Source organism: Mastigoproctus giganteus, chromosome 9 (genome assembly GCF_048544385.1).
Source record: "Mastigoproctus giganteus isolate SK-2022 chromosome 9, ASM4854438v1, whole genome shotgun sequence".
In the NCBI taxonomy this organism is placed as follows: Eukaryota; Metazoa; Arthropoda; class Arachnida; order Uropygi; family Thelyphonidae; genus Mastigoproctus; species Mastigoproctus giganteus.
In genome coordinates, this window is record NC_143583.1 from 123,785,894 (window position 1) to 123,801,228 (window position 15,335).

The following is a 15,335-nucleotide window of genomic DNA, read 5'->3' on the forward strand; positions in this document are numbered from 1 at the left end:
TGGAGAATAGGCACCCGTGTAGTGACCTGATTGTGGTGTATATATGGCCCTGAATGGTTTGAGCAAGCTGAATGCTAATGGGATTCTTCTTTTTGCTTTAGATTACGCACCTGCGAGGGGTCTAAATTCAAATTGAGGAAAGACAGTTGTAGAATAGATGTGCGTAAATTTGCTTTTAGCCAGCAGGTGGTTGATTGCTGGAACAAACTTCCATGGAAGTTCATAGCTTATATAAATTCAAGGAAGAACTGAACAAACTTTTGGAGCAATTGGATGGGTGAAATGGGAAGTTTTTTTTTTTTTTTCTAGCTGATGCTGTATAAGCTTGCTCTCCTGCATCATATGCTAATGCTAATGTCTGCCAAATGTCGCCAAATTTATCTAAAGACAGCCAACATGTGACTGATTAAAAAAAAAAAAAAAAAAAAAAAAAAAAGATTTTGAAGCCTGCATGCACGTGATGGCTGTGTTTGAGTAAATTTTTAACTACTCTGGCAACCAATGAAAAGTCTGTTTAAGGAAGAGGCTAGAAGTGGTGAGAAAAGCCACTTGAGCACTTTTCAGAATTACCAAATTGAAAAGTACAGTGTGCAATTACTATTGAGTGGCATGATCCATGTCAAAATCCAATTCAAGATCCCAAAAAAGTTTTGGAGGAAAAACAATTAATGACCTCTTTCAGGCTTAAATCTTTAACTTTCATTTTGGAAATTTATTACCACAGCAGATTCAAGGAGAAGATTCTGTTCTTTTGTTTAGGTGAGGAATTATGGTATTATATTATTGCGTGTTACTACATGATGCTCAACTTCCCATTGAAAAATGTTTTTATAAATGCCAAATTTGCACAAATTACATCATTTGGCATTACTTTTTCTCCCTGTGTCAGCTAACTGAGGTTGGCAACCACCGCAGCAAATGTCTCTCGGTCTCTGGTAGCACTGAGCAGTTGCTTGATGTTCAGTCCCATCCAGTTCTTGATTTATCTAGCCATGATATGCATCTTCTTCCCTCCATTCTCCCCTCAATAATTATCCGTGGAATTGCATATTTGTTGTTCTGCATCAGGTGTCCAAGATATGCCATTTTTTTTCTTTACTTTCTTCAGCTATTCATGGGTTTTCCTATCCTCTGCAGGACATTCTCATTGGTCATCCTTATTGTCCATGGTATCTTTAACATTCTTCTGCATGTCCATATTTCAAATGCTTACAGTTTCTTGGAGGTGTTAGTTTTCAGTGCCAATGTCTTGGCACCATACAACAAAACTGACCAAACGTAACATCTCATTATGTGGATTCTAAGGTGAAGATCCATGTTTCCATTGCACAATTTAGATCTCATTTTAAGGAAATACTGCCGGGCCATTGCAATCCTTGCTTTTATTCCCATATCCTGTTCATTTTTGTCATCCAACAGCCTAAAATTTAAATTTGTCATCTCTCTCTCTCTCTCAACCTTCCTTTTAACATGAGAGGAAGTATTGGCATTGCTCCATTAAGTACCATGAGCTTAGTCTTGTTAACATCAATCCCAAGGCCCATTCTTTCACTTTTCTCACTCACACAATTCAGGAGTATCTGTAAGTCCTGCATATTAGTTGTACAGAGTACAGTGTCATCGGCATAGCGAAGGTTGTTAATCACTCAACAATTGACAGATATTCCTTCATTTCTTCCATCTAATGCTCTCTTAAAGATGACATCCGTTGTAGTTGAAGCTTATCAACTACAACAGATGCCGTTTGGTTCCAGTAGAGGGTTCTGATTATTTGGATGTTCTTTTCATCAAGACTGGACTCCTCAAGCATCTCAATGAACTTAGTGTGTTGGGCTTGATTAGAAGCCTTCTGAAAGTCAGTAAAACAAAGATGGGCATTGACCTGTTGTTCTCTTCACCTTTGCATCATGACCTGGGCACAAAATAGTGCTTCTCTTGTACCCAGTCTGTCCTTAAATCCAAATTGCTCATCTTCCATCGACTCCTCACAATTCCTAAAAATCCAATTGGCTCATCAAGCTGATTAGTCTGGTCTCTACAAGTCCTGGTATTTAGTTTTTTAGGAGAAGTGATGAACATTGATAGTGTCACCTTTGTCATTTCAGATTGAAGTTGGTTGTTTCCTTCATTTTAAATCCTGAAATCAATTTAATCTTTTTGTGAAGATTGAAATCATCATGCTTTTCTTGCAGTGCTTCTATTTTTCTGTGATCCAGCTCTTTTTAGCTCCTTTAATTTTGTTCTTAATCAGTCTATTCTTTTCCTTGTACCTTAGTGCATTGCAGTTCTTAAATGCTATGTGCTGCTCCATGAGTGTCAAAATTTCATCTGTCATCCAGTCCTCCTTCAGCATTTCTCATAACCTAGAACTTCTGAGCTTGTTTCAGTCACAACAGATTTAAAGCTCTTCCAAAGATCTTCCACTCCCCTCTCCTTCTGTCTGTGGTTGTATTGCATTCTTTCATTGAGGCATGTCTTCATTAACTCATACTTTTCTAGATTTTTTAACTTCTCTAATTCAACATTCTTCATTGTTTGCTTTCTCCTAATAGGCGTAAAAAAAAAAAAACTGAGTTCATGTCATTCCTTTCTGTAGTGAAGCTTTGGAAATGTTCTTGACAACAGCAGAGCCATTCTTATAAACAAATCTTTGACTCAACATTTCTGAAGAGGACAGAGGCAATAGTACCTTCCTTGAAATGATCATAATCAGTTAATGTCTAATATGCTATTCAAATAGAAATCCACAGACAAAAAATATCCTCAGTAAGCTAATGTTTGTAATACTTACTGATAAACAATCCTATGGTAGCTGTATTTTAATATAAAATGTGTAGTTATCAGTGAAATTTAATTTCTAGTGCATCGTGAACTTTCTGAAATCTCCAATTTTCCCAAAAAAGTTTCTGTTTTCATCCTGTTTTTGCATCTGTGTATACACTCACTTATTTTGTCTGCTAAGTCTCTGTGGATTCCTTTGCTGAGTACCCAACTAAAAATTTCTTTGCTTTTGCGTAATGCTTACCAAAAAAATTATTTGCTTTGAAATACTGGATTCTTAGGTAGGCCAATGTTGAATGTGGCTTTCATGAAATTATTTAAAACTTTAAATTCTGTAAACCTTTATGTTCTACTATCTTAAGTTTCAATCCTCTGCCTCAAATATTTTATTCTGTGAGTTATTTTCACTGTGTTATTTTCCTTCTGTGTTATTTCTACTTTTCTGAAACCAAGTAATAAATACTTTTCTATTTCACGTATTGAGCCCACTAACAACTGTTAGATATGAATATCTTCTTCTTTCCATGAATCATGTGCATCTGTTTCGTTAGCAAGAATGCATTAGCCATATGCAAGTGTATGTAAGCCTGAACAATTGTAGCTTAACTAATTTGCTGTTCAGTTACTATCTTGGCTTCTAAGTTAATCGCATCTGTTGCTGAGTTATTCATCATTACTTATTTGTTTGTGTCCTTGTTTATCAAACATCTCACTTTTTTTCTCTGAATTAACTTTTACATTCAAACTTTGAATGTACCTATGTCTTAACAGTTCTTAATGTAATCAATACCACCTTGATGTTAATTATTACATTAATATATCCTCCTATAGGGGAGTGGATATTATTGTAACATTATCAAATATTTCTATATATAAACATTCTAATTTATAACTTTTGTAATAATTTAATTTTTAATTTGCAGCTTTGCTAAATAAACTGATTTCATTATTTTGAAACAGCATGTTGGATGACAATCTTATTGTTTGATTACTGCATTCTGCATTATTATTTTAATGAAATTAGCTTTGTAAAATATTTTTGTGAATTTTGAAATTATTGAAAAAATTTCGTTTTTTAGTTACTAGTGTATATATTATGTAAAAAATTTTTTTTTTGTTCACATATTTATTTTATGAATAATTACATAAACTCTTTCTGAAACTACTTAATTCTTAACTTGTTTTTCTTTATGGTTATTACTTTTAGCATGGAGAAGCACCAATCCATATAGTTGCTAGAGAAGGATTATTGCCAGTTGCTCAAATGCTTTGTGCATTTGGTTGTAAAGTTGATGTGCCAAATAAAGTAAAATTTCTTTCTTGTCCTTTAAATACATCACCAAGTAATGCTATCACTCCATTTTGTTGAAGTTATTCTTACAAATTAAGTTTTTGGAAATATCCATATGTTGCAAAGTGATAGGAAAACAATAAGTAGCATCTCCTATTTTAAAGAAAAAAAAAATAAAAAGAAACAATAAAAAAGTAGTGGCCACTTTGTTCATAGTGCTACTCAGTTTAAGAAAAAGTTGGTAATCTCATAGTTTTATATACTGAATTTGTAAATTAGGTGTCAGAACTATAGGTAGAAGGTGAAGGGCTAGGTTGCAGGTCTTTCAGTTGGCATAACTTTTCACCATATTTATTGAAAGTAGTAATTTGAAAGGACTTTTTATTAAAGATTTTTTATTAGAATATTAAAATGATGATTTGCAATCATCAGTTTAACATATTTTCAGGATTTGCAATCATTATCTGTAGCCGACCGGGCTAGCCAGGTGGGTAAAGTGCCTGCCTGGCAACCCAAAGGTCGCGGGTTCGATTCCCGCCTCGGGCTTGGATCAAAGTACTGCAAAAACCTTGGGAGGTGCATTATGGCCACAGAAGCCTATGCGTCAACAACTACCAAAAAAAAAAAAAAAAAAAAAAAATCATTATCTGTGTTTGTATTATACAGTGGTTTCCAGAATCAGAGTAAATATAAAAGGAAAGCGGTGATTTTTTCCCCCCTTCAGCCCTTTCCTAAGCTTATCAAATCTTGGGATTGGTGGTGTCAACAATCAAAGAAGCAGCAGTGAAATGTTAGTATTAGTAATGGGTAAGTTATGCAGGAAACAAACTTATATAGCATCATCCATAAAAATAAAGAAAAATAATTTCCAACTTCATTTGCCCATCATTCCTTTTAATAATTTGTTCAATCCATTTTTAAATTTATTAAAGCTACCTTCTTTCAAGTTTATTGCAACTTTCAATTACTGTCTAGTTGAAAGGAAATTTCTATGCGACCTCCTAACTCAATTTATATTTATGTCCCTTTGTGCATGCTGTTTGAAAAAGAGCAATGTCATTAGCATTTACTTTGCTGAACCCATTCAAAGCGATAAACACTTCAATCAGGTCTCCTTGAAGATGCTTAATTTTCAAATGTTGCATAGAACTCAAGTCTTTCTTGGTAAGAGTATCCTTTTATACCTCTGACTAATTTTGTTCCTCTACCATATACCCATTTTACAATAGATATACAATAAAACATCAATTATCTGTGGTAATTTGGGGACGCTAGAGCCTGGATAATTGAAAAACACGGTAAATCAAAATTACATTTTTATTTTTTTAAATAATTTCCAAAACACATAAAAACATAAGATATTACATGTTCATAACAATAACAATAATATTTTATTCATTTTGATAGAAAGTCTGTGATTTTTGATTGTTTTTTGTAGCATTATTTTTTCTTTTATTTTTCTTATGTGATCACGAATTTGTAAAATTTCAATATAATTTACATCATCTTGACTTTCCACGAATTTAAGTAATGTCCCTGCAGCTGTTAGGGCATCATTACAACTTACTTTGCAAGCTGACTGTAGTTCCTTTTAATTGTCCTCATTAGGTCTTGCTGTAGGTTCTTGCACACTTTGGATTAAGTCATCGTCAGTCATTTTTTCATAGCCTGGTTCATTTTTGACTATATTTAACCATCAGTTAACACTTACCTTGTCTAAGTCTTCACATCCTTCAATATTTTGAACTGAGTTTAAAACATCTGGAACGATTTCCACAGTGTTATTTGAGTTTCCCACTTCCACGTTATATTTAACGATTACAAAGTCATCAGGCAATATGATTTTATAATTGTTTTGCTTTTAACTTCCACCCATGCAGTAGAAATTTTATAGATAGCATCTTTAATTGTTAGTGACTTCCAAATTAAAAAGGATTCTTTTCTTCTGTGATAAAGTCCATCATCAAGGTCTTTCTATACAATCGTTTCATGCTCTCAATCACCCCCTGGTCTATAGGTTGTACCAGGGGTGTTACATTGGGCGGAAGATAAATGGCAAAAATATCACCATTTTCTGCAGATAGTTTTTCCAATGGAGGATGGCATAATCTGTTGGAGCATTATCTAATAACAAAATTGCTTTGTGTGGGAGATCTTTACGAGACATATTTTTTAACATGAGGAATGAATTTATATGTCCACCACTTTTTGAATATATCCCTTAGTCATCCATGCAAATTGGTGATTATAATAATCTGTTGGAATATTAGTCGTGTCCTTTAAACTTCTTCTAGGAGATTTTGATTTTCCCTGTACGGTTAATTTTAATTTGTCATCCCCTGAAGCATTTGCGTAGCATAAAATAGTTATCCTGTCTTTGCTAATTTTATATCCTGTGCATTTCTTTCTTGTACAGATGCCAACGTGCGATTGAGCATTGCTTGCCAGTAAAGTCCCGTCTTGTCTGCGTTATAAATTTGCGATGGAACAAGACCCCCTTTCTTTAATAACCGTAGCTAATTCATCACAAAATAAAGTTGCTCCCCTGTTATCTGCACTGAGTTTTTCACCCTTTATCTGTAACTCTCTTATACCATGTCTGTCTTTAAATCGTTTCAACCAACCAGACAAAAATGTAGGTGTGCCAGGCATTTCTAATTTGCCAAAAAAATATTATTTTGCCTTGCTTAAAATCATTGGTCCAGATATTGGGGTTCCTTTAGCTCTGTTGTAAAAACTACTTTATCATTACACTTTCAAGTTGTTCATTTGTAGCACCTTTGAGCAATTTTCTTTGTGAAGCACAAGCAAATGTGTCACATTTATAAACAAACTTATCTACAGTAGAGTGTCAAAATAACAGCACATTCGAAATAACGGCACATTGAGATCGGATGTATACGTACAGTGCCAATGTCTTGCAATGCCGGAAAAAGAAAATGGCAAGTCATGTGATTACTGTATTTGTTTATATTTGCCATTTTCAAAGTGAATTCTGTATTTATATCATGGATATACCATTGTTTTACGTTTATTTTAAATTAAAAACCCCTCACTATGGCTCCTAAAGTTAATAAACCTCATACAGAGAAGAAAAGAAGAACATTAAAGCTTAGTGACAAACTCGATATAATCCAAACTATTACAATAGGGTTACCCAGAAAGTTAATTCATATACCCATTTGTATTGTGTCTATAAATTGTGTGTGTTCTCTGATCTATTTGTCTGTTTTGGTGGATGAAAAAGCCCAGTTTCTGGGGGGGGGGGATACCTTGCTATCTGTGCCTGAGACCCACTAATTCAGCCACGAAATGAAAAAAGCCCATAAAAGTTCCTCACGTCACTGGCGGGATTCGAACCTAGGCCTTTTCCACCTGCCGTGGGGAGGACGGTGCCGATACCACTGTGCTACCCGCGCAGACTAAACTTGATATAATAAAGAAAATAGAATGGGGCATAAGCAGAAGTGTATTAATGGCAGAATATAACATTGGATCGTCAACATGTTTGTGTTTTTTTTTTATGTGCAGTTAATAAAATTGCATTCTTAATTTCTCTATTTGTTATTTGGCCTCATTATTACTGCATTAGGTACATTAAAAATAAAGCTTTCTAGATAACAGAAAAATTGAAATAATGGCACCTTGAATCCCCGAAGTTGCCATTATTTCAAAAGTCTACTGTATATTGGACTGGCTTTTAATGATGTCCTGCACAGTTTGCTGGCCAATTCCAAATTCGTCTGCAAGCTTTGAAACACTTTCACGTTTTTCACATCTTTTAATAATTTCTAGTTTCTCTTCCACTGTTAAAATAACTTGTTTTCGCTTACCTGACATTTTTAGGGGTTGAAATGCGAGATAAATATTACGTACAACACACAGCAAGCACAGGAACACGCTTTTGTGATATTTAGTAGACAAATGTGAATACTGACTGGGCTAGCCAGGTGGGTAAAGTGCCTGCTTAGCAACCCAAAGGTCGCGGGTTCGAATCCTGCCTTGGGCTTGGATCAGAATAAAATGCAAAAACTTTGGGAGGTGCATTATGCCCACAGAAACTGATGTGCCAGCAACTAACAAAAAAAAAAAAAAACAACATTTGTATGTTATTTGGCATCAGAAATGCAGTAGGTGTTTCAAGACATTTGACTTCATGGTGAAGGTAAAGAAAGCCTGCACGAGAAGCACGCAAACATTCGATGAAATTTACCGGTAAAAGTACTTTCCGTAATGGCATTTGTATTGTTGCTTGCTCGGTACACAGACGGTGGGGTGATCCTGGCTAGGACGCATATTGGGCATACGTATCTAACCCATATTTATCTACTTAAGGGAGAAGATCCACCTATTTGTACATTTTGTCAGACTACACTTACAGTGAGGCATATTCTAATAAATTACAATCATTATAATAATTATCGAAACAAAATTTTCAAATTGCTTTCACATCTGCAAGAACCTTTGACATTACCCCATCTGACTGGAGACAAATCAAATCTAGCTGAGTTCTTTTATTTCTTAAAGCAGGCGGGATTATTTTACAGATTTTAACTGGTAATTGCACTACGGAATAGAATCAGGCACAATATGGCCTTAGCAGCCCCTTAGCCATAATTATCAGAGCTTCCTTGAACTCAGGGGAGGTACCCACAGACTGGAGATGTGCAAATGTGACCCCAATTCACAAAGGAGGATCAAAGGCCAACATAAGTAATTATAGACCTGTGAGTTTAACTTCTGTTCCAGGAAAATTAATGGAGGCACTGGTTAAAGAAGCACTGCAGGATCATCTAGACAAGACTTCAGTTATAGCTTGGACACAGCATGGTTTTGTTAAGGGGAAGTCTTGCCTGACCAATTTGATTGGATACTATGATGCAGTCACAAAAGAACTGGATGCAGGGAATAACTTTGATATTATATCTTAGAAAAGCTTTTGATACTGTTGCACATGGAAGACTGCTGCACAAATTGGAGCAGTGTGGCATTGGAGGCAAATTGCTGCTATGGATAAAGGGATGGTTGAGTGGCAGAAGACAGAGAGTGGTAATCAATGGACACTGCTCTTCGTGGACTAATGTTATTAGTGGAGTCCCTCAGGGTTCAGTGTTGGGTTCATTGTTGTTTTCTGTATTTATAAATGATATTGAAGATGGTATATCAAGCTTAATGTCCAAGTTTGCAGACGATACAAAGGTTGGCAGGGTTGTTAAGGACACTACTGATGCTATGCTGCTGCAACAGGATCTGGAAAGGTTGAGCAGATGTGCTGAGAGGTGGCAAATGAAGTTAACATTGACAAATGTAAAGTACTACCTATGGGAAACAGCAACCCCAGAGCAACGTATCAACTCTGTGGTACTACACTGACAGTGGTAGAGAATGAAAAGGACTTGGGGGTAATTGTGCAGGCAGATATGAAGTTCTCTGAGCAGTGCAGATGGGCTGCAAGAGTAGCTCATGGTGTCTTGTCAATGATATACAGGAATTTTTCTAGCAGGGATAAGGAGGTGATTATTCCCTTGTATAAGGCGATGGTCAGGCCACACCTTGAGTACTGTATACAGGTCTGGAGGCCTCATTTCAAGAAGGATGTAGAGCTGCTGGAACGCATACAGAGAAGGGCAGCAAGATTAGTGAATGGAACAAAGGGGTACTCTTACGAAGAAAGTCTTAAGTTTTGCAAATTACAGTGTCTGGAGACCAGGCACCAGCGAGGTGATCTGATAGAGGTGTATAAAGCCTTGAATTGTTTAAGCATGCTCAAAGCTGATGGGATTCTTCCTCTTGCTCAGAATAATCACCTGAGAGGGCATAAATTCAAATTGAGGAAAGACAGATCTAGGATAGACGTGTGGAAATTTGCCTTTAGCCAGCAGGTAGTTGGTTGGTGGAACAGACTTCCATCCCTTGTCATGGAAGTTGATAGCCTAAATAAATTTAAGGCTCAGCTGGACAGGTATTTCGAACTAACGGAGGAGTGAAGTGGAAGTGGGGTTTTTTTTTTTTTTTTGACTGATGCTGCATAAGTTTGCTTTCTTGCATCATATGCCCCTACTAATGCTAATGTTAACAACATATCAACCAACCAACAGACGGTGGGTGTTATCAGTCAGGAGCGAAAATTGAATCCCGTGGGAGATTGAAACCCTCCCGAAATGGAGGGGGTAAACTGACCTTTTTTCTTTAGAATCACTGGTGGACTAGTGGATAAATTGTTTATTAAAAAAAAAAAAGGCAAATGAAGCCTGCACGAGAATCACAGCAAGCTTCGAAAAAATTTAGCAGTTAAACTACGTTACGAACATTTTTTTATGACGCCAGAACTTCCAATATGACTCTGTTTGTGATTCAATTAGCTAATTCAATTAGGGATTCTAAAGAAAAAAGGTCACGTTCCCCCTCCACTTCGGGAGGGTTTCAAGCTCCTGTGGGATTCAACTTCTACTCCAGACCGATAACACCCATTGTCTGTTTACTGAGCGAGCAACAATACAAATGCCATTACGGCAAAATACTTTTGCCAGTAAATTTCATCGAACTTTTGCGTGCAGGCTTTCTTTATCTTAGCCGACTTCGCATCTCTGGGTGTAAAACATCTGAGGTGATTTACCAGGTGGCAAAACGAGAGACACAACAGCGATTTCCTGTATGTACTTTACGAATCCACTGTTCATATAAATAAATAATATTCTCTAAATGTTTGTTAAAAATAAAACTAAATACATATAGAGGACCATGGTTAATCTGACCCTACGGATAATTGAGCCCCGGATAACTGACCTTTTACTGTACATCATTCCTAAAATGAGGCTTCCAGTGCTGTATGCAATATTCAAGATGTGGCATAGCCATTGCCTTATGCAAAGGGGTTAATTTTCTCTTTCTTGCTGCTGACAGAATGAGTATTAGTGGCAAATGATGAAAGAAAGCAAGCTGTTACAGCATCAGCAAAAAAAGAAAAAGAAAATCACAGACATAAGTTGTCCATCTACTTTAATATTTTATCCAGCCCTTAAAAAAATTTAAATAATATACTTCTATACAGCAATCAGATGGAAGTTTATTCCAACAGTTATAGTTACTCTTAGGCTGAACACAAATTTTCACACCTTTATCCTGCAACTATCCTTTTTCAATTTAAATTTATGTTCCCTTATGTATTTAGCATTTAGTTTGCTCAATTCATTTAAAGCCTTAAACACTTCAGTTAGGTCCTCACACAGGCACCTAGTTTCTAAGCAACATTGCAATATGCAGAACTGAAATCTTCCTTGGTAAGAGTATCCTTTTGTGTACTTGTTCCAACAGATCCTGATCCTTCCTAAATCGAGGCTTCCAGACCTCTATGCAGTAATCAAGATTCAGCCTAACCATTGCCTTATACACTGGGATTATCACATCCTTGTCCCTGCTAGCAAAATTCTTGTATATCACTAACAGAACCCATGAGCTGCCTTAGCAGCTTGTCTGCACTGCTCAGAGAACTTCATGTTGGACTGTACAGTTACCCTTAATCTTTTCATTCTCCACTATGTGATGTGGTTGCCACTTCTCGGCCCATCTGTCTGATTTTTTTTAGGTCTTGACTCCTGTCAATAACCACCTTGCCAACCTTTGTATCATATGCAAACTTTGATATTAAACTTGATATGCCTTCGTCAGTATTATTAGTAAATACTGAAAACAGTAAAGGGTCGAACATTGAACTTGGAAGAATTCCACTAATAACATTAATCCATGAAGAGCAGTGGCCATTAATCTTTCTGTCTCCTTCCATTCAACCATCCCTTTATCCCTAGCTGTAACTCTCTCAGTGCCACACTACTCCAATTTGTACAGCAGCCTTTCATGTGGAACGGTTTCAAAAGTTTTAGTGGAAGCTAAGTATATAATGTCAAAACAATTATTTTTTCATCCAGATCCCTTGTTGCTGTGTCATAGTAGCTAATCAGATTGGTCAGACAGTATCTCCCCCTTAACAAATCTGTGCTGTGATTACCATATATATGCATTCCTGTCAGTGCAGTTAAATGGCAATTTCAAGTCCTGTATATCATTGACTGAATCCTGTGAGCTGGCCTAGTATCTTGAGAAATACATGTAATTTTATACAATTATCGCATAGGTCTTTTTCATCAATCCCTTTGATAAGTTGATTTTTTTTTTTTTTTTTTTTATGAAAACCCCAAACATGAGAGGTATTAGAACCTATAGTACTTAATACTGTGCTTGGATTGAAGGTTGAGAAGACGAGGGAAGATATTTGTTGACATTGGACTTGAACTTCTGTAGACTGTAATTTTCAGGAAAGACTTATTATTGTTACTCAAATGTAGTACCTTGCATTTATCAACATTAAACCTTAGTTGTCATTATTCATCCCACCTGCTTAATTTATTGGTCTTTCTTGATGTATCATACCCTGATTACTGTCATTATCATCCCGCCCATCATGATATCAGCAAAATTATTGTTCAGACTCCTTATTGCACTTACAGTGAATGGCAGGTGGTAGAGGTCTCTCCTGTTTTGCAACTATCACTTCTGCATTAATTCACTTCAAGCATGAAAAATTTCACCTGTTTAGGTTTTTTTTTTTTTTTGTTATTTTGGTTTTTTCAGGAGCATTAGCAACTAAGGCCATATTGCTCCGGGATATGCGGTGGTCATTCCCTGACCTTTCCGCATCCTCCGTATTTGGTGGTGACAGGCTCGAACCCCGGTCTAACCTGTTTAGGTAAAGTAAATAATAACTGCACTACAAATTTAAACAAAAAGATATTAAAATTTAGGCATTTAAACAAATCTACTTACCAGAGTTCAGAATTCATTGCTGCTTGGTATATAGTGCATAATTTTATTCATCAGGTGTTTTTTCAACATAAGCACATCCCATTTCTTCACAGCAGTGTGATGTAAGAAAGCATGTCTTACAACACTAGTCAAAAAGGAAAAAAAAAGTTCATTTGTCCATTTTTCCATTGTTTCCAATAATTTATATAAAACTTCTTTAAATTTATTCAAACCACCTCCACAACACTAGGTGGTAGTTTATTCCAACAACTGATTACTCTGGGGCTGCATGCATCTATTCTGTAGCCATCCTTTTTCTAATTTAAATTTGTCCCTTTGTGTGCTTTATCCCAGAAAGAGAAAAGATGACATTCAGAATTCAATTTACTTAGCCCTTTTAAGGGCTATTTAAACTTAGCCTTTATACGCTTCAATTAGGTCAGTTTCAAAGACTGCAATTTATTTAATTACAAATTTACAAATTACAAATCAATTACAAATTCTGTAATTAATTCCCAACTAATCTTGTTGCTCATCTCTGCACCCTTTCTAGCAGATCTGTATCCTCCCTAAAATGAGGTTTCTAAATTTTTATGTAGTATTCTAGATGTGACCTAACCATTGCCTTATACAATAGAATATTCACTTCTGCCCCTACTGGCAAATCATGTATATCATTGACAGAAACCCATGAGCTGTTCAAGCAGCTTTGTGAAACTGACAGTAATAGAGTGGTTTAGTCTTTGAATAATGCTATTCATTCACTAAGATGAATGACCAGCTGCTTAAATGTAAAAAAATTACTATTGCTGTCCCCTGAGTTCAGTGATTACCCCCAGATTTAGTGTTTTGTTTGTGTAATATATCTGCTGAGTCAGATGTATATTTTAAGTCTGAACATAAGCCCTTTTTTATTTTATTATTATTTTTTTGGTCAGCTTTATTGTGTAAAAATCATTTACAAGAGTCAAAATGTTTTCAGATACTTGTATTTTCAGTCATGCATATAAAACTGGAATTTATATTGTTACTTGAAATGTATCCCTGGCCCATTTTACCTTCCCTATCCATTTGATGCAGTAATTTGGCTGTATCAGCTCAATAGTTTTCATTTCTCATCAACACTGTGGGCAGTTTAGGTATATTATATATATGAAGTCAAATGGATTAATGAGATTCCCTCTATTATGGTGCCCTCGTCCGGCAGTGGTAGTGGAGTTGTTGGCGTATGTTGGGTTGGTGCTTGTGGACTGTGGCTTGTGTTGTGTCCCTGATTGATTATTGGTTTAATGTCAAGATTCTTATGAGAACCACAAAGTTAAAGTTACTCTAAGGAAGTAAATATAAGTCACTTATGTTTATTATTATTTGTACTGATGAGTTGTCAGATGTTTTACTAAATGGGGTGACCTACCTCCTCGTGGTGGGGACAGTAACTTGTGGCAGGGGTGGGCAAGCCATCCCTGCCACAAAGCTAAAGGTAATTTTAATTTAAGTTATTTGTCAAAGTAGATGAATTGTTGTGAAAATTGATCATCTAAATGTTGAGCGATAGACTCAACAAGTTTCAGTGGCATATGGATGGGGGTCCGGGAGGCCATTATTCTGAGTCTGGCAAATGTCCCTATCTGCTGTCTAGTGGAACCACAGGGGCTTGGCAAAATCAGTAGGGAAAGAAGACCCTGTTGAGCCTAGCTCTAGTCTGACTCTGAAGAGACATGAGAGGTGAAAAATTAAAAGAAAGTCATCTTTATTGCAGTAGACAATAAATAACATTATTATATTATTTTTATAATATTGAATAATATTATTTGTACATAACTTTAGAATATTGCCTTTCACAGCCACAAGGTTAGGAGTGTAAGGGAAAATAAAATCAAATATTATCAAATTACCAGAGTCTGCTGATGAGGCTAGTGGAAGCCAGATGTGTTCAAAGCCATTAAGTGAATTTTTTTTAATTGATTTGAAATTTATTGTTTTTGTATAACTTTTGATTTAAATTTAGTAGTATAGTATTTTTTGTGATTTTCTGATTAAATTGGTGCATTTATTCCATACTCGGCCTTGTAATTGATCGATTTCTGCCAGCATTGTATTGACAGTAACATTTGAATCTGTCGTCATTGTTTTTTATATCGATATAGCAGATACTGTTGATCTACAAAACTTGTAGCAATGTAATCAGTATCAGTAGAGGATTATAAATTATAGCACTACTTACATGATTTAATAATTTTGCTTGTCATGTAGATCGTAACGTACAACAGTGATATTCGTAGATCTTTTAGAATTGGTGATTTGGCATAAATAGCTAGCATGAAAGTTTGAACCATGTGGGTGGCAATAGATAGTTAAATTTATTATCTATTATAACTACTTAGATTTTACAAATGTAATTTTTTTAAAGTAATACATATAATGACTTAGATTTTACAAATGTAACTTTATAACTTAATACATA

At 35.6% G+C, this 15,335-nt stretch overlaps 1 protein-coding gene across 1 annotated transcript in view; it reads left to right on the forward strand.

The window, feature by feature from the left end:
- Positions 1-15,335, forward strand: part of LOC150080700 (death-associated protein kinase dapk-1-like) — a 248,550-nt gene that overhangs the window by 51,013 nt on the left and 182,202 nt on the right. The window contains exon 4 of the mRNA XM_090380788.1: positions 3,989-4,087. Coding sequence (XP_090236914.1) covers positions 3,989-4,087 — 99 coding nt within the window. The remainder of the gene's footprint in view (positions 1-3,988; positions 4,088-15,335) is intronic.